Here is a 24,870-nt window from a genome sequence, read left to right on the forward strand (position 1 = left end):
TAAGACTCCAGCAAAGAAACTGTGGAAAAGCTATGAAAATAAGTGGTCACGATAAAATCTTTCTCATCAAATGCGCAAACGGAAGTGTGTATTATTATCCCGAAAATTAATTGCTTTTAAACTTGACAATTCAATTTCTCAACAATCTCAATCCGTTATCTAACCTCTTTCTGTTTCGTTCAAGATATGTGCAAGTGCTCATCTTAGATAGTTATCATTTTAGTAGTAAAATACCTTAAGAAAAATTCAAATAGGTACGTTTGTTGATAGGTAAGTGGAGTATAGTATGATTTGTGGCGTATGAGCTTTGGTGAACGTTGATTCCATTCATTGTATATAAACATATAATTGCTCGTTTTTGCATAGTAAATCGTAATTCATTGTTGCACTATCAGGTTTCTTCATCTCTGATACTTATCTATTAAACTCATCATGGTAATCTGCAAATAGAATTTGTGATTTCGTTCTGGAATATGGTACCTATAGACCATATTAGTGAGGTTAGGCGGGAAATTTGAATCGCGATCCATCCGTGGATCTGGTCCCTGATTTCCCTATGCATTTCTTATGGGACTAAAAATGCCGCCTACTTCTCGCCTGTTTTTGGATATTTTAGCGAATTTCTTAAGATTTATTCCTGTTGGAATGTGTTCTATGATCCTTTCTTAACAAGTTGAAAACAAAATTTCGTAATGAAATGGTATATTTTTTTAATAATGGATCAATATAAAATTGGTCAGCAAGATCCATGGAAGTTTGTCGTAGCTTCATTTCGTTTCTAACCTCTGAAGCTGACATCATTCTAACGCGCAAGCGTAGCATGTCATTTTCTTTGTTACGGTTCATGATTGACGTATAGCAGAAATGATCTACGACATACGGATATATTCCGTATAATAATGTGTTCAATTTTGATTTTAGGACATATAAAAGTATTTTGTGATGTAAAATGTACTTGGAAACAACCTCTAATAATTGTGGTACCCAATTTTGCATGTCTCTATATTAACATTTACTTCTAGCTAGCGATATTCCATCTTAAAGTCGATTCCTTTGTAAAAAAATTTGAATATGGATCTCCCGCCAATTGAGTGATTCTAACCTCACTAATATGGTCTATATTGCATTCTGGCAGAGAACTAATAATCCATTATTAGTTCATTGTATCACGGTAGGTACATATATTATGGAAGTGGTAAAATGTAGATTGAAAGGAATTTGAATTTTGAAAGTGGGTTTGATATTGGATAAATATCACATTTTAGAAGAAAGGAACTAGTACTTTACACATCTCTGAGTTCAATACGTAAACCGCAATATCGCAAGCAACTGGACTTTGCACATCGTATTATACAGGAAATCTGCTTTTTTAGTCGATTATTAGGTTGGACACATGTTTTATGAACAATGTTGATGTAATATTGTAGGCAATACTCTACCTATCATTATTAGATTGAAATGAATGAATACTTAGCAAATGCAATTATTAGTCGAGTTTGTTGTAAAGGATTCATGCTATATGATTCCAGATTTTTGATTTCCCATACGCCTCTTTTTCATTTAGGGTCTCGTATCATAGGCAGAGGCGAGAGAGGACACTTATGTATGTTCAAATATGTATATAGTATATATACATACATACTTAGGTTCGGAAATTTGTTTATGTCTTGTTATTCAATACTCATCACTCATAGACCTAATAATATAGGATTTTTATAAATTATTGTAACATACTAAGTGGGAGTCAATTATGAAATTTAAGTTCATATTTATTCAAGAATCCTTTAGTAAGAGGAGCGAAGTAATTCGAAGCCAACTGCGATGTTACATGTTACAATCGTTAATGAAGACCATGTGGATAGAGTCCACGCTTTCTTTTCTCAAGTTGAGTCCTATTTTGAAGAAATGTCAACGTTGTTGATTGTCAAATGGTTGAATCTTTGTATTGCATGTCGAACAGAATGGAATCTGTTTCTCAAACAATTCGTGAACAAAAATAAATTCAAGACATTATTACATTATCAACTTTTGTTGATTCTACGAGTACCTATAATCTTTGAGTACTCAATGCTATAATATAAGTCATTTTTCATTTGAACTCAAATTTAAAAGGGTCGTCTGCTCAACTTTTAATGGTGAGCATTGTCATGAAGAAACGCTCTAGTCTAGTCTATATCGATAAGAAATGTAAACACACTTCCATTGCGATAGAAATATTCCTATGATGGAAAACATTCGGTAATAAGTACCTTGATCGTGATGTCGTGATACTTTATTAGCAGATAAAATGCAGATTCTTAACGTAACTAAATACGCATTTCCATTATATTCTTTGAACTTGACCTTAGGCTTGAATTAAAAAACGTCCACTCAGTCCACTGAATGAAAGTAGAGCGAACTTCACGATTTAATGAATCTGAAATAAGGAATTATTTTGAATCTTATCATCAGAGTTGAAGATATGGCCATGGTGGCCATGCCCCCCCTTGGAGAACTTGAAATATATTTTCTAATATCGGAAAATGATTTTATTTACCTGTTCATATATAAATGATTTTTATAATAGTGTTCTTTCAAATATTTACTGTATATCAACAAACACCTATATATTTCAGATATAAAATTATGTCCCTACCCCTACATGATCAACCGCCACTCAAAGAAGCTCGATGAAAATTCGAGATTTATTACTGAAATGTAATAATCTCTCTGTTTAAAACATGTATCACATTTAGATATGCGATGATTTTGTGTTGCTCACACACACACCCACACTTTCCATCCCCTTCAAAAACTGATTTTACCAGTTGTTCCGTTATTACCGATATGCTTTCACGAGCTCAGATTCTTCTCTTCAAAGTATTCCACCTTTTTTTACTTTCATATTTAGTTTTACAAGAATTGGACATTGAAATTTCTATATTGAATAGGTAGATGTGGCCGATACTTGATGAAAACGTTCACGTACATTACTCAAGATTTCTGGTGTAATTTGACGGCATTCATTAATGATCCGAGTTCGCAAATCATCCAGTGACTCAGGCTGGGTAGCGTAAATCTTGGATATCAGGTGACACCATGGAAAAAAGTCCAGTGGAGCCAGATCAGGTGATCTGGGTGGCCTTTTGATCTGAGAACTGACGCATCTGTTGAATGAAATCAGGTGGTGCGCCATCTTGTTGGAAATTGATCGTTTGATGGTCTTCTGCATTCTCCTATACTTGCAAGAGGTCTAGATCTGAATAAATTTAGCCAGTGAGATTACCGGGTATGAAAAAGGGCCGATTATGTGATTCCTTAAAATACCCGCCCAAACATTTAATTTTTGGGGAAGCTGATGAGTATGCACCGCACAAAATAATCTTGGATTTTTATATAACCAATACCGAAAGTTATGCCGGTTTGCAATGCCCTTAAGGTAAAATGAACATTCGTCCGAAAAACAGATATGGCACATGTAGTTTTTTTTACCGTTAATCATTTCACTGACCACTTCACAGAACTGGAGGTGGCGATCGGGATCATCCTCATTCAGTTCCTGAACCAATCGTATCTTATAAGGATGGAATTTATGTTGTTTATGCTTATCATTGTTGTGCGTAAAACACCAGATACATCGGACAATTTCATAGTACTACAGGTCGGATCCCTTGCTACATGACCTAAGACAGCCACGTCCTTCGTCAATTTCATACACTCTCTTAACCGTTAACAGGTTGAAGTTACGGGGATGAAAAAAGCGGAAAAATTGTTTCTCCTCGAATCAGAAATTGAAGGGTCCGAGCGATTTTCCACATTATCATTTTGAAGGTCGAAAAATCGGGGTGTTCAGTTTTCGTTGGACCACCCTGTATAAAGATAGCATCTTCAGGTGGGTGAAGGAAAACTTATGGTGAATTTATGCAGAGTTACTAAGAACTAATACCTAAGAAAGGGACCAATCTAATTGGCAGATGGTGCTCATGTGTTTGCCATCAGCCCTTTTCTTAGGTCTTAATTCGTAGGAGCTCTGCATTAACCTATCATAAAACATGGTGCCTTTTCATACATTTTTAGCTAATTTCCCTCTCCCCTGAACATGATTTCTGACGGTGCCAGGAGTGAGGAGATCCGCCAGTGTCACGGGGCCTCGAAATACCCTTAAACCGGCACTGCACCAGGTGACGTTTTTAATCGTTCGATCCATCAGATGATGCTCCGCCACAATTTAGTAGGAGTGAAATGTGGAACCACAATATCCCCAGGAGTTGAATGCAAAATACATCAACTTCTACACAGGAAACTCTGATCGTTCAAGGCTCGTACGGACTAGACATACATTTATTGAGCACATGTAGATGCGCGCCGCCACAAACTCATAGGTAATCGAGGCATAGTAACGTGGTGATCGTCGCTCTCCAGTGGTCAGTGCGGTGACGTGAAATTTCGGAATTAAAACACCAAATCCAAGGGGAAAATGTTCTCGCTACTTGTTGCATCTGCTACCTGGGTTTCTTCGGCCTTACTGGTGAGTCGACCGATTTAGTCGAGTCACATGTTGTTCGTCACGTCAGCTCATCAGTGTTTCAGCATGTGGAAACGAATTTTCGATCACTTGTTATCAACACAGACGTAAATGACGAGATATCAACGTTGTCAGTATTTTATGGAATTTACTGTTAGTTGAGTTCGGCTTCTTTCATCATTTTTTGAAGCGAGTAACATTCCTTGAATCAACGTAACTGTTTCTGAGGTCCGATGTATTTAGAATAATAATTACAATTATATCGAATTCTGAAAAACCTTCTATCAAGTAATGAGGTTTTTCTGAACAGATTCTAAAAGGAGAAATGACCATTGATTTCGAATTTGAAACTTTGCTGATTTCAGCATTATTTTTCAGTACTAATTCGTACGTCAATCGGGAATTATTGTTCGCAGACTGACATTCTAGTAATTAAATCCCTATTTATGCCTTAGTTATGATCTGTCGATCTATCTATTAGTTCGCAAATTGTTTTTTTGTATTTCAGGAGTTATATTGAATCGATAGAAATTCACACTATAAAAAAGTGTAATAAGAAAAATAATCTTGATTTGGAGCTTCAAAGAATGAAAATTGCCTCCTAACAAATTTTCAATCCGGTAATAAAACATATAACAGAGTAACGATCGATTTACGAGCGTTCAGCGATAGGTACCTACTACACTTAATTTCTATTTGCAAATTGATTCTTCTTCGTTCAATGTATCAATTTCAACTACCTTTGGATGTCAGTTTAGTATTGGAATCATAAGAATTTGTGTTCTTGAACCTGTTCCATTGTTCCTGATTTTGGATTCTCAGCAGAACATACTATCGGTTTTTTTTCAAATAGATTTATTCTACATGTTATTTATTCAATTTTCGAAAGAATGGGAAATCAAATTTCAATTCAGATCATTTCCATCGATGTTTAAAGATAGGTAAATGAGAAAACAGTAAAATTTTAAAGATGAGGTGTTCTTGAAACCATATAAGATCTCGATGATCTTCAGTAATACGAAGGAACGGACATTTTTAGTTTCTTTTTAAATTTATTGTTTCGATACATAACCACCTCCTACCGTTCGTAAGTCAAAGTTAAAATCTTTCAAATGGGAATTATGCTTATTTCGGTTTATTATCTTTGATAATTAGTGGCATTCAGTGATATGAAGAGTCTGAATTAAAAAAAATGAAAATTGATTTCATAGTGAAGAAGTTCGTTTTACTTGCTAGAGCTGGGATGTGAAAGTTATTCTAATCTGCCCCAAAAGACGGAAAAGAAATCTGAAGGAACGTGGAAAACGTGCTGTCGACAATCAACATTGATAATAATCATGAATGTATTACGTAAACTCAAGCTCAGTTCCACCGAACCTGAATTCATGAAACCAAAAAATATTCTACATTTTGATGATTGCATCTTTGGGTTCATATTGAATACCTGGAAATGAAGAACTTGCAGCGTTCATCATATCTGTTCATTATAATTTATTGACGTTCGAAGCATATGAAGAACCTTCAGAATCGAGCGTGTTATAAAAAATTCATAACCATGAATTTTTTGCAATTAGCGTTTTAAGTTGTGGATGAAAAAAATTTGACGTTTGTTCTCCCTCCAGGGTTTTTCCCTAAAACTAGTGATATGAAGGTGAATTGATGAAATTAGATTCGTACTTCATGTAACACTTCTTTCTTACTTCATGTAATTACCCCAGCTAGTTATTGAGTGATAAATATTAGAGCAATAAAATGGAACTGATGAAAGGATCAAGACTCCACTCTTTGAAACAAATATTATTGGGGTAAATTTGAATATTATTCGTCCTAAAATATAGACAACCATAAAATACTCCAATATTTGTTTCATGATTGATGAATGCATTATCCGGTTCTTTGTCAGTTATAATTTATAATTATAATGTACAAAAATATAAGTAGGTCATTAATATTTTTCATCAAGGCTGATGTTATGTAGATACGCGAAATGTATAAGAGCATTTTCCTCATTACGTAAATTTTATATTCCACAAAAAAATTCAGACCTTCATATTTCAGTTCACGTTTGACGATAATTAGTCTATAATGTCGCAATCACCCAATAAAATATTGTGCAGCGAATAAAAACAAAATTTGAAACACCTGGTTAACTTGTTGAATTTTTCTCTCACCTGACATAAGTCCAAAAATGTTCTCGTGTAAAAAAAATTATTTTTGATGTATTTTGTTGCTATACACCTTGATTCACCTCGATGACCTCATTAGAAGCTTATGGAGAAAAAAATATACTTTTTTGCCGAAAATGTTGCATTTTTCGATTTTTGACAATGAACTTTCTCCCTAAAATATTTTCACAGCTCTGCAACTTTCGGCTTTACTGGAAACAACCTACCACTTTCTTATTTCACTTAGCACACTCAGTATATCTTTGCATCGTTAGATAGCTGATTTGATGGCAATTTCAACCATATACCGCATCTTGGGTGAAAACTCAAAGGTTTATGAGTTGTTGGTATTCCATTAAAAAAATGATGGAAAGTCACATTCCTTTTGATCTTCTGGCTTGGGAGATTTTCTCGAAGAAATCTTTACCGATTTAAATTTTTCCCCTATGATGTAACATAACCGAGAACATTACAGTGTTTGCTGTTTGGACCCAAAATGTTGAGGGCGTCTATCAGAAGATCATAAAGTTAGAAAAATCGAATTAATAGAAACTCAAGTCTTTTAAATTATAACCTATATTTTTTATTGTTTCAGTCGATTCCACTTAGAAAAAGAGGGGAGGTTACCCAAATAACCCTATAGCTGAAATTATGTTGAACGGTTTTCAAGATATGATATGAAAACATAATATGAAAAAAGTAGCTACGTCAAAAATTGTGACTAATGGAGTACTTCAAAATAAGAATTTCTTGCAGATTCACAGTATGATATAAAAATTGGGTATTCTCATTTGAAAAAGCAGGGTGGTATTCACCACTTTCAGACCATTCATGTTTCTAAGCGTCCATATTTCTTCGTTTTATTATTTCTGTTAGGTACGTTATTCATTTGGAATGTAATCTAGTACTTAGGTACCTACTCCAAATCGAAATTTATCTGTTGAAATAATCATTATTATGATGATCTTTATTGTTTTTTTTTTGTACCTTTAGAAGCGATACATCAAATAAAATTGATGTCTCGAACATTTTGAACTTCTTAATTCACCCTGTGAGAAAATCTGATATTTCCCACCCTCATATTCAATTTGCACTCATGATATCAATTGATTCTCAGATTAATTTATATGCTACTGAATTGATCGACTGTGCACCCCTATAAATGTCTCCCCAATCAATTCTCAATATCCATGCCAGATAAAAAGTTCTCCCCCTATTGCTCTATTTTTATAGAGGCCCCTTCAGAAGGTTTTATTCAGTTTATACGATTGTTGTCGTTTCTAGAAGTAACAATGACTCGGAAAAGTTTTTACGTAATGGTTTTTCTTGTCTACGTGTTTATGACAAAATTACTAAAATTTCTGGAGCGTGTAAGTACATATTAACTGATATTGCTGTTTGGAATAATTGGCAGAATTGTTTCTAACCTTGTGTCGACTATCGCATGTCTAAGATTCATTAAAGTCATTAGTCATATATAATAGTATGAGTTTTGAATTTGGCGGAAAAGAATTCAAAGTTGAATATACAAGAGGCAAGTTTTAGTCGTGCTTTTAAATGAAAATGAACATACAAATATATATGCAAGTTTCAATTTCATTAAGAACAAATTCCAATCGATGTTTTCGATGACCATGTTGAATATTCTCAGTTGGCATTGAAAAAATAATAAAGTAAACCATCAGATTACTGTCGGATGTTTCTGAACTAAACTCACACGTCAGATATTATCAATTCGACAAAGACTAGTTGTTAATTTAGCGAGAAATTCGATAATGTGGAATAACCTTCCCATTCAAGTAGTCGATGTACTAAAATATCGAATTATTTTTAATTTATATCGTTAGTGAGGTTCAGAGTTCGAGTCATGTTAACATAATCAGGATCGTCTTTAGCGAATTTGATTTAAATATCAGCGTACCGCCTCCTCCTTGGCAAGAATTTGTTCATAACAAGGTGCATGCGTTTTTGGATTGAGCATACATTTCGACTGAATGCATCTTATTGAATACTATGTGTGGGGCATCGCATACTACAGACTTTTCATTGCACGACGTCAGTTTGATCGTTTTTTGAATCACCATGTAGAATGGGAGAGTGCGCTATGAAATGGGCTTCAGACTAAACACAGGTTTCACATTCAGAAGTTTTCAAAATTTGACGTTCAAATTTCCAGTTTGTTCGATTTAGGTGGCGTAGAACCGTTTGATCTTATTGAAAACGGAACACAGTCTGAAGAGAAAATCATTGAAGTGGATAAAAATAATCAAACTTGATAAAACTAGAAAATATTTCTGAAATCATTATAAGTTTATGTAATCGACAAAAAATATTGATGATACTGAGAATATTTATCTTCGGAAAACATCAATATCCTCGACTTTTGACGAGCAGTTTATTAGCACGTGTGTACATCTCTTCAACAAATGTTGGTCTTTAAACCCTCCACACACGTACATAAATCTGATATTCGCATAATAACAGACATATAGTCTGATGTGTGGAGCCTTTAGATTCGCCATTGTAAACGTAAAATGAACGATTTTTCAATGAGATCATGACATTGCAAATGCTCATGAGACTCGGGCTCCAGACTTTGTACCATCCTTCACGGAATTCACAGTCAAACCACGTATTTTAGGATTGCTTGTCTGACATTGACAGTCTACAAATAATGTTATTGGAAATAATAAAAAATAAATAAATTGAGTTATTCCCCAGTCTTTGATTTGTACAGGGAGGGCAAAATTTGTTGTCTACTGAGGGGATCTCAAGAACTATAGCAGCTTTAAGAAAACGGATGACACATTCTTTTTTCCTATATAATCCAAATCTGAAAACACAGAATAGGCCTATTATTTTCAGATTTTGAGTTATAAACAAAAATCGAGATTTCGAAAAGTTCTCATAACTTGTTTGTCTCTGAAGTAACATATTTGAAATTGAACCTTTTTAGGCACTTTTATACGTAGAATCTACTGACGAAAGGTATTTCGAGCTCGTCAGTGGATTCTACGTAAAAAATTCCTGCATGTAGAAGGTTCAAGTTTCAGATCCGTAACTTCAAAGACATAAAAGTTATAAGAACTTTTCTCGAAATCGTCAAAATCTCCTCTCAATCAGGCTACAGTTTTCACCATTCTTTGTTTCTCTGAAAAAAGTGCTCGGAAATGTGTCATCCGTTTTCTTCTAGCTGCTATAGTTCTCGAGATCCCCTCAGTAGACAACGAATTTTGCCCAGCCTGTACATATTCTAGACTAGACTAGATTCCTGATGTCCTAATAAACACTTTTTCCCATCCCCATTTTTTTATTCGACTCAGTTGAAAAGATACAGTATGTCGGAAATCCATAAAGAATATAATTTTGAGTTGTATCTCACCAATGATTTCATCGAATAGGATGATTTTTGAAATATTGTTTTTCACAGATGTGATGAATCTTCTCCAAACACAAAATTCCTCCCACTGCTTCCAGGATTTTTCATTATGACCATTACACATAAAAATACCCAAAATTCAAAGAACCCAACACTCAAAAATAAATTTAATGCTTCCTAATGAACATGTGACCATTTTGGAAAACAAAAACATTTTCATAAAATCTCATTAGGCCGTTTTCGAGTAAAATCTGGTAGGTATAAGAAATAAAAATATCTATGAAATTAGAAAAATTGGGTACTTTAGCTGATTGTAACTCTGTTTAAAAGATTCACAGATGAGTCGTAGATTTAGCTTGTTATTCTGAAGGGAATTTTGTTTTTCCAGGGGTAGAAATTGCCTATTATGAAAACTTATGGATATCTTTCTATCTTGGCCGAATCGAAAAAAATGGTGATTCTTTTGACCTCACGAAGGTACCTACTGTTGAAATGTACATATGTATAAGTCAAGGATGCTGTGTACTGTTACAATATGTTTTAGTAGAAGTTGATTTTCTTGCATAATGAAACATGCGTTCTGCATTGTTTGTTTCTGACATCTTCAGTTTTTTTGTTGAATATACATGAAGTGGCCACGCTTCAGTCAGTTTTCCTATTTTTCGTTGTGAAAATGGTTTTTATATAGATAGTTCCTATCAAGGAACGATAACGAGGATAAACGAATTCAAAAATACCGATTCGATGAGGTATTCAAACAGACAAATTTAATCGATTATTCGAATACTATATTCAGAATCCTTGCACTGCTATTCTCTGGACCTATATTCTTATAGGTAATTCCTTAGATCATGGCGAAGCCTAAAATAAAATGATTTCCTGTAGAAAATTTCAATTCGATGCCTTAACATTTCACAATAGAAAATTCAATCAATATTTTCCACTCTCAATAAGGTCATGGCATTACCATATCAATTTCCAATTCATATCATTGTTTTAATGGTAATCGTACGATATATTAAATTTCGATATTCATAAAAAGGTACGGATTTCAACAATGCATTCTCTGATCCTAATGTTTGGAGGTTGATATTGAAAAACAGTTAGTTCCGTGCTATCCGAGATATCTTTCAACAAGTCGAATCATGTTACATGTTACCTACACCAGGAATTGGAGATTTTTTATAATTAGGCCTTTCTCATTAGGCTGGTTTAACACGTGACACCAAGGTTGTTGGTCACTATTGTTGGTGTCTATTGAAACACGTGTATTACATTTACATTTTTTCCTTCATTCCGCTATTGCAACTGCTCCCGAGGAAGGTAAAAAATTCTGGAAGCTTGAGCTAAAGACACAGAGAACAAGTTTTTCAATATTCAATCAATACAATCGAGTATTTTCCATTCATAATTTGATTATAAACTGCTCGTCAAAAGTTATGGATATTGAATTGGTTTTTTTTTCCTTTTCAGTTAAGCACTATTTCGTTTTGAAATATCCATATGCAGGGTTTTTCATGTTTTAATAATAAGATTTCGAAGAAATTATGAATTCACAAAACAAAAATACTTTATTCAGAAAAGTTTAAAATTTTACGAAAAATCGAAACTGAAAATTTCTAAAATGCATCCCTAATACGAAGTATTACCACCAGTCGTTCAATAACTGCTTGACGTTTTCTTTGTTCGATCGGATTTAGGTCAGAGGATATTGGAGGTAATCTTGGAGATGGAATACCATGGTTTTCTTTGGCAATTATCACCTGGTGGGATCTCTATGGCAGTGCAGTATTATCCAGAAATTATTGCCAATACCTGCCTAAAATGATGGGACTAAGCCATCAATAATTTCATCAATATATGTCTGAGACCTCATGGTTTCTTGGAAATACTAATAAGTTAGTTCTGTCATCGAAACAAACTCCATTACAATTATACGAGAAAATATGAAGAATACTACTATTTTACAAAACGTTCAAATATTCATTAGGTAGCGTCCAGCTTCTAGAGTTGGGTTCTTTGAATTTTTGGTATTTTTATGGTACGTAATGATCATAATGAAAAGACTGGAAGACGAGGGTAATATCTTTTGTTCGAGAAAGATTAATCAAATGAATGCAAAACTATATTCTGAAATTCATTTCATTCGATAAAACCGTTTGTGGGATAAAAATGAAAATGAAATTTTTTTATGGTTTTTCAAAATAGTGATCTCAAAAATTTACTGTTGAAATATATATACGAGTCAAAGACTCACCCTGTATATCTTTTCAACAAATATTCGTCTTTAAACCCTCCACACACGTACATAATCCAGATATTCGCATATTAACAGACATATACTGTGATGTGTGGAGCCTTTAGATTCGCCATTGTAGGTAAGCGTAAAATGAACGATTTTTCAATGAGATCATGACGTTGGCAAATGCTCAAGTCTGAATTGTAGAATTATAACATTCCAGGCGAAATTTCCTTTCAACATTATTCATATACGAATCGACGTCAAGGTGTCCGAACTTCGTAGGAATTTCAATTTTGCTAATTTTGGAGATTTGCAAACAATGAAGAAAACTACTCGGAGTTATCAGTAGATAAGTCCGAATCCATAGTATCCTTGGCCGATTCGCGTATTCATTCGCACCGTGTTATCTCGAAATGACTGGAGTATTTTGAAAATTGTCCATAACTGATTTGTGCGGTTTGTTGAGTGAGGTAAAATTTTGCAGGTGACCAAAATGCCTGAGGCTGAGGCGGGAATGAGGGCCAAGCAAATGCCCGAAGCTTCCGAGAGTCTCTTCACCACTTTGGACGTCGTCATCATCGCCATACTTGTTGGGGGCATTGGATATTATTTCTTGAACAAGAGGAAACAGGAGAGGGACAATGCCGCCAAAAGGACGTACTCGATACAGTGAGTTTAAATTTTTTATTGCGTGATAATAATACTCATGTGTTGTCTCTCCTTGGAGAAGTCCACAGCAGAAGATCGGTTGTGTTTTGTGTAAATTTTGTTGTTGTTTCTTTTAGCTACTTTAGGCATATCCCTGTTAATTTTTTGATATTTGAAGAAATGCCTTTTCGATCCAGTTGAAACTTAGTTAGCAGATGTAAACTACCTCCGACATATACCTACTATGTTTTGTGCAAAAATTTTTTGGGATTAATTGAAAAAATGAGAAATACTACTAGAACTACTAGGTTTGAATGACAAGAAAACATTAAATTAAGAGAAAATTGAGAGTTTTGGTGAAGTTAGTACTTGGTTGGTCCCCATGAGTTCGTCTGAAACATTCTACTCTTCGAGGCATACTTGCGATGAGACAGTATATGAAATTTTAGTACAAATTGATCCACATATCCAGCAAAGTGTTGGAAAGCCGCTCCAGATTGTTAATATGTTGTTCCAGGCATGACATTTTTCTAGACGTCTCTGTCCAGACATGCTCGATGCAATTCATGTCGGGAGAGTGAGCTGGCCAGTCTTGTGCCCGCCTAGTTCTCTTAAACCTAGCATTAATGATGACGATTTTGAGCTATCCCTAATGCGCTGATGAAATCCCCCATAAACATAAGTTACACAGCGCAAGAGCTTGATGAAGTTTAAAAAACTGATATAAGCAACTCCCAGTTTTTGCTGAAACATATGTATAACAGGTGTTCCGGATAACCGAAAGCCACGAATAGAGAGAAATGTATGCGGGATCCCTATTCTATTCCTTTTTTATTTATTTTCCGGTCTAGCAACAGGTCAAGTCTGAGTCATTTTTGAAAAGGCAGTCGTAAGTGTAGTAAATTGTACAAAATAAACTGAAATAGCTCATATTGAAGGGCATCATGCACTGCGAGAATTGATCCTTTTCTTGAAGAAAAAGAAAATCCAGGGAGTCTTCTCCGAGTTACTAGAAAATTTCATCTGAAATGATAAAAAACAAGAGCAGAAAAATGTGAGATAAAATTGAGTTCTCTATGTTAGATTGACCTAAAATTCACAACCAAATTCAAGAAATATTCGGAAACCACATCAATAGCCCTAAAACCATCCTGAAATTCATAAATGGGACAATGATTAACCAGATGATTTATGATTTCTTCTAGTTCCCTGCATTCAAACTAAGGCTCTGAACAAAATTCCATTGGAAAAGCATACCTACTATTGCAATTCCCATGACCTGCCCTTATACGATTCCGAATACATCATATTTTTCTGGGAAGATCAGAACCAGGAACTCTATTACAGGGATCACTTAACTAATTCTTGGTTGTAAATGGTGCACGTATTCCATTCAGACTGCCAAACAAAAGAGACCATAAGGGTTTACGCGATTTCAGTCTTGCAATCGGATTTTGTGGAATAATGGACAGAATTGGAAATGTGTCGGGAAAGGAGTAAAATTTATATCAAGAATTTATAACTGCACTCTCTCTACGAATATACAATGTTTGAAAGAACTGGTAACCTTTGAATAGGTGAAGATCTAATAGTTCCAACTTGTTAGTTGGTTGGAATGCTAGGTTGTTTGTTACCTAGCATTCCAATCGAATCAGTTTTAGAAGCCCTGTCTTTTGAAGCCGCAACTTGCTAACTGGTATCTAACCTGACGATCTAGCTGAAGTTTCAGAAGTTTTTCACATAACGATGTCCGGGATGATCTCAGATGATCTGAACTAATGCTGTAACAATTTTCACACACTGTCTCCTTTGCATTCGGGAATTTTTGTCAGGTGGAAAAAGCAGAATATGAATAATTTCAACATTGCCTTCCCATAAATCAATAGCTCACATCTCGCATACCTGTGATATCTCCTTAGATGAAAACAGAAATCGTTATCTCTGATAACTCTGACTGGTCGTCTTGATCCGTTGATACTCAATTCTTTGTTTAGGATAAATCTCACATGATACATGAACTTGTGTTTCGAATAAAGTTCTATTTATTTCTTAAAAAATTACGTGTATAGATCTAAGATAATAATTCTTTCTATGATAATAAGCTTTTCCTATTCGAATAGTCAGAAACATGTTCCTTTATCGAACGAAAAAAATTCGCGTTCGAATAATTCATTCCTATCGCTATCGGCATTTTCAAGTGTGCATGACCAAGGTAAAATTCATTCTAATTGGTCACCACAAAAATGTACATATCTATATCGTATATGTGTATATATTTCATATTCGTGCAGGTTACGAGGCATTTTTTGTCGATGAGCCTATCAACGTGATCAGTTATAATTTTCAAGCTGCTTTGCCAAAACACCAGTTACAGAAAAAATATGGGATCGACTGGAATAAAAGCAATTAATTAAACAGTATTTCACACTAATATTTGAAAGTTAGTAGCTTTGGTTCTTCGCTAATGCCCCTCAACTTGGAGATCTATAATACATTGGCGTATTAGGGTATTTGGCGCCCGTGGTCACTTGATGGTAGTCTTGGATCACCTGACCTGAAATTATATCGAACCATATGTGTAGTTGTAGCCAACTTCACATGTAAATGTGAGACCAAATAATGTGGAAACTTTCCTTGACAATACAATATAAAATGATTAAGGAATAAATACATAGAATTAAAAAAAAAGACTTTTCTAGTGAGAGATTTTTCGAGTAAAAGGTTGGCAATGAACTCGTCCATTGGGTCCAAATAATTGAGATCATTTCTGATTGACTGAAATTTGTGTTAGATCTCCTGATTTTCCGTCAAAATTGTCACCTGATTTTCCAAATTTTATATAAAATGAGCACAACTGACATAACATGAATGAAACTGAGAAAAATTCGACTGACAGACGGAGAAGAGTAAAAAACGGGACAAATTTGAAATCTGACAAATGTAAAGATATGAAATCAGCAGTTACAACACAAATTTAGGCCAATCAGACATGATTTTCACAAATGTTGTTAACTATTTTGATGTGTTCAAAGTGCATCATTTTTGAATTTTTTGAAATGTTGCATCTCCTGAAAACAACTTATGAGTACACAACCTCTGCGTTATGGAGCCGTTATCACTGCATGTTAAGGCCGGTCCACACTACTCTTTCTCGTGCTCGCCCGTCTTGTGCACAGAACACACAACTTGACTTAATTTATGGTCTTGTGCTTGTCTAGTAGGCCGTGTTCGTCCTGTCAAGTTTTGACTCGCGAGGATCCTCTTCATTAGTAGGCTTGTCGTCGTCCACATGATTCATACGGTTTGACGAGCATAGCCATCCTTTCCTTTGATGTATCGACAACAAGCCATAGGCTCGTAGGGCTCGCGCGCTCTCAGGTAAGCTGAGCACGAGCACGAGAAGTGTGGACCGGCCTTTACAGTGGCTTCTCGGATTTGTATAGTGGTGGAAGTTTTCAATATGTTTGGGTTGACAGAATCTGATGCAAAAATGATATAACGAATGCACCCAATTAAATTATCGATTGAAAACAAGTCTATACGGATTGTTCAGTCGAGGGCTGATTCCCAGAAACTGAGCATCAATCTAATCTTATCTAAATGATAAATGACGAGGTACTTTCATCTCATTATATGCCGTATGATTGTCAATTTCCACCACGCATATTTCATTGAACATGGTCCTAAGAAAAGAGCAATCCCATTGGCTTATGGCGTCCTAGTTCCTAGGAACTCCGCATGAACTCACCATACACCCACCATTAACTTTAACGTTTTCAGGAATTGCTGGTATTTCTTTATCGGCTTAGTTGAATAGGTGTAAATTGTTGTGCTAGTTATGAAATCTGAATTCTGTGCTAGTTTCGAACAGGATTAATGAAAATTGTTAATTCTGCATCTTCAAGCATGATCCTCAAAATGGTCATCATAGATATGTCATTTGTTTTTTGTCACAGTAACTTTTTTGGGTCGGATCATTGTGTGACTTGCGTTCCCTTTTATTTTATTCGAACATCTTCACATGTAAAACTATAAAACTTCTTGACATCTGACCCCGCGTGCTCGGGTTATCAATTTATCATGTTGATAATGATAGCAACAACCTAAATACTGTTCCGGTTCATAGCCATTGACACTCCTATTGAGTTGTAACCAAATTAGCGGGGATTATGACTATTTCAAGTACAAATCAGTTTTTTAACAAAACTTTTTGAAAGAAGAACATTATTTTCCCCACCAGAACCAGTAAATCATGATTTGGGTTGTAAAAGCAAGAACTAATTAAAACAATTTTAATGACAAAACAAATGTCATGTCATGTTTCCTTTCAATTATTTTTTTATAATTATTCATCTTTCGTTGCAATATATCATATAATATGTTATGGTCGAAAGATGGCATTAAATCATATATGAATAATTTTATATTGTTGAATGAGATAACGCCATGTATATTGTGAAGTGTATCCCAGATCAGTCCAATAGAATGAATTTATTTCGGATTCTCAAATGACATTTACTCTTTTTATAATTGAAAGTTTTCAATGCCTTACTTTTGGGTTCGTAGAACTGTCCACTATGTATTCTGTTAAGGACTGGTTACATACCAGGATAATAAGTCTATGGTTCCACAGTGTTGGTTGCTGCCTTGTATACTCGCGACTTGCATGACTCTCTCGCACAGTATAGCCTCGCCCAATACAGTCTGCCTGCAGCGTGGTGGGGAAGGCGTATTATGACATTGTGATTCATAACAAAAAATGAAAATAAGATAACCCCTATATCAGTGATGAATGAATGCAATAATGAGAATTAATTCAGAGCATATCACCTGCTGATATGAATATCAACAAGAGTAATGATCTGAACCGAACATTCTTCCCATCGAAGACGAGTAGATGCTGACCATGGTTTCGGTTTCATTTGACGAGCTTCTGAGTATTATTAAGTAATCGAACGCCATCTAGTAGACAACAAGATCTTCTTCCCCCAGATCAGACCCAAAACGAAGACAATGACATATGTTCCAAATTCTCTATATTCTATCGGAGTTGGAGTTTTGCTGTGAGTTCAAGTGAGACCGAAACCACGGCCAGGTTTTAGTCTTCTTCGATTGGACGTTCGTAGTTTTTAGTGTCAGAGTTCGAACGATGGCACGTTGGCTAGTTCGATTCAGACTGTAAAACTTGTTGATATTCAAGAGCGGGTGATATACTTACAATTGTCATTACTTATATTGAAAAATGTTTTTGTAACCCGGATGCGATTCGAGATACTGAACTACTCGGTACTTGTATGACTGTTACTAGTATGATGTAGTCACACGCTGTAGTAACCAATTAATTACCTCCTTAATTAATATTAATATCAATTATTATAATCTTTAGCAGTACCTGTAGTTACTTTGACCAGTGTAGCTAGGATGCTAGATGGCACTGTTATCAGGACTTTAGCAAACGAAAGAATTTGAACATTTTCTTCAAGGAGTTTATAGTGTATTCCCGGCTCTTGGTTGACAGTGTGTAGAGATAGTACTACGGCGGATTCCACTAAACTTTGATTACCCTATCAACCATTTGACATCAATTCAGTTCTCAGAATGAAATCTCTCAAAACTTTCCCAAATTAGAATAAAATGGAAATATAGCAATTGAGAATAGTTTAATAGATGTGTGGCAATAAGAATTCGATGTGATAACACCTAATATATCAGAACTAAAAAAAAAGAAACGATATGGATCTATCATAAAGTGCTTGCTGGCTAGATCAACCTTTGAAATGATTTATCATACTCGAATCTTTCGAAAACATGGAAGGGTAATTTTGGATTCTAAGAGGCGAAATTTTCAATTTGAATTCCTTATCATGATACGACTCCTTTATTGGACGATTTGTAAGATCTTTGTGAAAATAATTGTGTGTCTTATTATGATGGCTTACTTTAGTTATTCCCTCATCCCATAAATTCGAATATTTGTTAGATTGTTTTTTTTATTACAGACCCTCTATTACGACACTACAATCATCTACTGAAACTTCTTTCATCACAAAGTTGAATTCTTCGGGAAGAAGTTTAGTAGTATTTTATGGTAGTCAAACGGGAACAGGGGAGGAGTTTGCAGGACGATTGGCCAAGGAAGGTATCAGATACAGGATGAAAGGCATGGTTGCGGATCCAGAAGAATGTGATATGGTAAATATTATCTGATTTTCCTTGATTATAGGTAAATCCCTATTACACTCCATTGGGTCATAGCATAGAATTTCAGACCCTCTTTCTGTGTTTTGATTTTTCTAAAAATTTGTGGAAATGCCCATTTTGCCAAATATTTTTATGCATTGGTTTCTGGTTTCAGGAAGAACTAGTTAATTTGAAAACCATCCCCAACTCTCTGGCTGTTTTCTGCCTGGCGACTTATGGTGAAGGTGATCCTACTGACAACGCTATGGAATTCTTCGAATGGCTGAAAAGCGGCGATGCAGATCTTACAGGACTCAACTACGCTGTAAGTGCAATCCTTGTCTTTTTCACTACCTCCAAACATAATTTTAGAAGGTGTGTTCGCTTAGGAATCTACTTGCCCTATAATTCGATTTTACATGTAATTTTTTTTTAAATATTTCCAGGTCTTCGGTCTCGGAAATAAAACCTATGAACATTACAATGAGGTAGCTATTTATGTAGATAAACGAATGGAAGAACTTGGAGCTACAAGGGTCTATGAACTCGGCCTTGGAGATGACGATGCAAAGTGAGTAGCAAAATGTATTGTTCTTTTTTTTCATTTTCTTTATAGCTGTTATTCATTTCACACCTATATTAAATACTAATATAGTCGATTTCTACATAATGACTGATGCCTTAATTCAGCCCCAACCGGAATGGAATTGCTTAATTTCAGAAAAGTTTTTCTTTGTCAACTTGATAATCGTGTTTGATGTAGAGGTAGAGTAATTTTTATGTTAAATGAACCCGTATAGCCAACTTGAGCATTCATAAACTCTCTCGAAACGTAATATTAGACCTGTCCTGCCTGCAAGCTTCTAAATGGACGATTCTGTATTCCCTAATACAATTTTTTTTCCTCTACAAGTTCACATATTTCGGTTGGTTTCAGCTAGTTCATCGTAATTTACTCCGACACCTTGTATAGTTTCCTTGATCCTTTACTCACTGTCGGAATAATCGAATCAAAACACTCGATATAAATTACAAGATGCCTTGAAGTTTCTCCCGTGTTTCAAATATCGAATTCAAAAAACAAAAGTTGCCCTGACCTATTTATAAGAAAAGCCGACCTTTGAAAATGATGACTCAATAGCTGTCCATCTACCGAATTCTGAGCGAATTGTAAGTTATATTGATAAGGTTTTCGAATTTTACAACGCAAAAATCAATCGGGTTAAGCTTTGCAAAATGTTTTTCTAGCATTCGATAACATTTATCTTACGAACGGATATATTATGTTGATTCCTTGGCTGTCCTAGCCTTAATTTCTTAAAGGGCATTTATCTTCTTTACCCCTCGTAGGACCACTAACAGTTGACTTACCCTCATACTCCAGGATTATATGAATGAGCAACTGAATTTATGAATGTGTGTGTGTCCAAACTATACGTGAGAGAATTTTTTTCACCATCAATTATTATTATTAAATAGATCTGGTATGAAACACACCAAAAGATGGGGTCAGTTAAAAAACCATCAAGACCGATCGGTTGCACCGAGCTCAATAAAATTCCGAGATTTATTACTAGAAGAGTTGCTCTTTCAGAATCTATATCACATTTAGTTCTACGATGATTTTTCTGGGAGATATACACGTGTCCAAATAAGTCGAAGAATGTTCAAGAATAAAAGTCATACCAAATTTCGTTCAAGTTGAAACTAAATCGTCGTTAAAAGAAATCGACATCGAGTCGAAAAAAGGCATCGTTAAGTCTGTCGTTATACTGAACATATTACGTGAATGAAGACGAAACAAGTTCTGGTTGAGTTGAAGTCTGATTCAATGATTTGAATAGCAGATTCCGTATTTATTCTTGACCTTGACTCTTTGAGTCTGTATCCTGATTTCCATTCGAAATTCTCACATCATATCACGTATTGTGCAACTCCTTGCTTACATTTTCAGTATCATTTATAAAAAATACAATAATACGAACTGGGTATAAGTATCATTATTACTCATGTGTCAGAAATTCAGTTTCGACCTTAATGAAAATTTGATGATATACCTACCATGGAGAATGAATAACTTATAAATCGCCATTCAAAAACTGCATTCTTCCAATGATGACTCTTGTAATTTTCCTTGATAATGAGATCTAAATCTTTCGATGGACCTTCAATGAGATAGGTTGTAAGGATAAATATTCATTTATTGTAATCAGTCCTCTTAAATGGTGATCTCTGATTATGTTGTTATTCGTTTAAATCTAAGATCTGCTAGTTTTTATCCACGGAAAACCTTTTCTAGATGGTAAAAGAACCTCCCAAATTCAGAATTTTGAACGTTTGCTCAAATAAATGCATTTAGTGAGAACACAAGCGTATTAAATCACTAGAAATGACTTAAATGTTCTATTTTTCTACGAAAGTGGATAAAAGCCTCTTTATCTCCAATTGTAATTTCAATTACTTGAATTACTTATTATTGTTATTGTACCTACTTATTTCCAAAGTGTTTCTCTACGAAAGGAATGTATTTATAGAAAAAAATAATGCTTCTCCTTGGAATTGTTCAATTTTTATCATAAATCAGTCTATTTGAAACAACTTTCACCTACTCAAGATGCTTCCATACTAGCAAACTTGTATCTACAATTATGCCAAAGGGTGTAAGAATCAGATGGAGAACACTTCTTACATACAACTTTATTTTGAAATGTTTTTATTAGTTAGTTTCAATGCGGCAGTTCAAATGAATTCTTTTCCGCAGCATCGAGGAAGACTTCATAATGTGGAAAGATAAATTCTGGCCGGCAGTATGTGATTACTTCGGAATAGAATCTTTTGGCGAAGAAGTGAGCATGAGACAATATCGCCTCGAAGAATTCGTGGATGATCTACCTGACAGGATTTTCACTGGCGAGATGGCTAGATTGCATTCTCTAAAGAACCAAAGACCGTAAGTAAAGAAAGAAATATCATTTTATCAGACCAACTATTTTTTTGGCTGAAAGTATTGTACGTACTATTCAACAGTTTAGAAAAAAAATTCAAGAATCCAAAGACATCAAAATTTTCACTCTAAAATTATCAAGATATCTTCGAAATGTCCCAGTTCAACATTTCTTTTGATTAGAGAAATATACAGCTCAAAAGACAATATCACGCTCTTACAAAACGACGAGTTTCATGAAACCACAATGCTTTGTATTTATGATATATGGCATCTTATGCTGGGTGAAACACTTGTAATGGTTTTGAAGTCGTTGAAGTATTGTTAGTCTTCATTATATCAGTAACGGACTTTCATCAACTTTTATTCAAATCAAGATCTGAGTTAAAACTTGAAAATGTATATTCAAAAATCCTTTTTGTTTGAAACCCAGGTAGGTGTGGAAATTTTAGCCATTTTCATATCGGAATCGGTTTAACCAGGGTTTTTTTCATTTTTCTGGTCCACCTCATCTTTTACAATCTTCTACGGAGCAGAATTTGTATTTTAGGCATAAATGTGTTTGATGCGATTGGGAAGAATATAAAATTCCTTTTACAGGCCTTACGACGCTAAAAATCCATTCCTATCCAAGGTTTTGGTTAACCGAGAATTGCACAAAAACGGGGATCGCAGTTGCATGCACATAGAATTCGATATAGAGGGCTCTAAAATGAGATACGAGGCAGGTGACCATTTGGCTGTTTACCCAGTGAATAACACCGAACTGGTGGAGAAGCTTGGAGAATTAACTGGCAAAGATTTGAACACTGTGTTTTGTCTCATCAATACAGACGAAGATTCCAGCAAGAAGCATCCATTCCCTTCGCCATGTTCCTATAGAACCGCCCTGACGCACTATTTGGATATAACTAGTCACCCTAGAACCCACGTCTTGAAGGAATTAATCGAGTATTGTTCAGATCCAGAGGACAAGGAGAAATTAAAGCTATTATCAAGCATATCAACAGAGGGCAAAGCTTTGTACCAGAAGTGGGTTATTGATGATTGCAGAAATATTGTTCATATTTTAGAGGATATACCATCTTGCAAGCCAGCGCTGGACCATCTTTGCGAATTACTACCACGACTACAACCACGTTACTATTCCATTTCTTCTTCACCCAAACTGTACCCAGACTCCGTTCATATAACTGCTGTAGTAGTTGAATATGAAACACCTACTGGAAGAACAAACAAGGGTGTTGCTACAACATGGCTCAAGCAGAAAATACCTAAAGAAGGAGAAGAACCTTACATAGTACCCATTTTCATAAGAAAATCGCAGTTCAGGCTACCATCCAAAACTCAGACTCCTATAATAATGATTGGACCTGGTACTGGTTTTGCGCCATTCCGTGGTTTCATTCAAGAAAGAAATGTAGCAAAAGAAAGTGGAAAGCCTGTAGGGGATACCATTCTCTACTTTGGTTGTAGGAAGAAGAGCGAAGATTTCATATACCAGGAAGAACTTGAAATGTATGAGAAGAGTGGTTTGCTTAAAATGCACCTTGCCTTCTCTAGAGATCAACCAGAAAAAATTTATGTGTCTCATCTTTTGGAGAAAAATGCTGATGAACTATGGAATGTTATCAAAGAGGACAATAACAAAAGTGGCGGAAACCTCTACATTTGTGGGTAAGTTTTCCGATTTTATTCAGTTCTTTCCTCTTTTTAATCTTTACAACCATGAAGTGATTTTCGTTTTTATCGGAAAAACGGTTTTTGAGTTTTTCTTGAGATGTACCTACTCTATGTTTTGCTCTCAAAAAATTGCGATACACTGAAATCCGATATGAAAGCAGTAATTTGGGAGTATATCCTCGACGAAAAACTCTGTTTAGTAGATCTCTTCATGTCAGAAGATGCGCAAGCATATAGATTTTCTTTATTTTGATTACCCTGGTGTTAATTTTCGTAACTAGAGTTAATTCTAGTTACCATCAAAAAGATCTTTGGATTGTTATATTGAAATTAAATGTATTTACAGTGATGCTAAATCTATGGCCAACGATGTGAGGAATATTATTTTACGAATAATTCAAGAGAAGGGTGGAATGACAGAACAGCAAGCTTCAACATTCTTGAAGAAAATGGAAACCCAAAAACGATTATCAAGTGATGTTTGGAGTTAATCAAAAATGAAAATGTAGTAAGATGATTTTCACTTAGGATAATAGGAAATAAATTTTTTCCATTTCTGCAAGTACCTCAGGGGTATTTGTAAATTAAGAATTAAGTTTGAAATGGTTGAACTTGTGATACCTTAAGTGAATCATTGAAGAATTTTCATATCAAATTTATATGCCCTTTAGTATAGATAAAGATAATCCATCACTTAAAAAAATGTGAGATGATTAATTTTTTTTAAATCGTATTTCTTCTCATTGATTGATTCTAGAATTCATAACGGACTTGAAAATCCCATTTGCCTAATAAGAATGTATATTTGATTGAATACATGAAGCTGAAAAAGGTGCCTATATTATTTGTATATAAAGAGTCTATTGTATCTAAACTATTTTAATATTGTCTTTTTGTTATTTGTCCTTTTGTCGATAAGTCTTGGAAGGGTTTTATGTATTGAGAATCTGTTATTTGCGACATTTTAAATAAGAAAGCGAATTTTATATGAGTAAATAAATGAATATAAGAAAAATTGGTCTTTTTTTTATTAAGAAATTGGGAGTTATTGAAGAAAAAAGGTACAAGAAGCCTGAACTTCATGAATTGAACTATAATTTTTTTTCAGGACGAATTATACAAAAA

The 24,870-nt window shown here is 34.7% G+C and overlaps 1 protein-coding gene across 2 annotated transcripts; it reads left to right on the forward strand.

The window, feature by feature from the left end:
• Positions 1 to 124: 124 nt before the first annotated feature.
• LOC123313816 (NADPH--cytochrome P450 reductase) lies at positions 125 to 24,760 on the forward strand. 2 transcript variants are annotated; one of them, XM_044898851.1, is made up of 8 exons: positions 125 to 270; positions 12,775 to 12,959; positions 18,938 to 19,130; positions 19,294 to 19,443; positions 19,565 to 19,689; positions 21,880 to 22,068; positions 22,663 to 23,739; positions 24,092 to 24,760. In XM_044898851.1, the coding sequence occupies exons 2-8, from the start codon at positions 12,784 to 12,786 to the stop codon at positions 24,234 to 24,236; spliced, it is 2,055 nt and encodes a 684-aa protein (XP_044754786.1). In that variant the 5' UTR covers positions 125 to 270; positions 12,775 to 12,783; the 3' UTR covers positions 24,237 to 24,760. The 2 variants fall into 2 exon arrangements, with proteins under 2 accessions (XP_044754786.1, XP_044754785.1); XM_044898850.1 differs by lacking the exon at positions 125 to 270 and adding an exon at positions 4,256 to 4,507.
• The last annotated feature ends 110 nt before the right edge of the window (positions 24,761 to 24,870 follow it).

The sequence above is a fragment of the Coccinella septempunctata genome, chromosome 5 (assembly GCF_907165205.1).
Source record: "Coccinella septempunctata chromosome 5, icCocSept1.1, whole genome shotgun sequence".
Lineage (NCBI taxonomy): Eukaryota > Metazoa > Arthropoda > Insecta > Coleoptera > Coccinellidae > Coccinella > Coccinella septempunctata.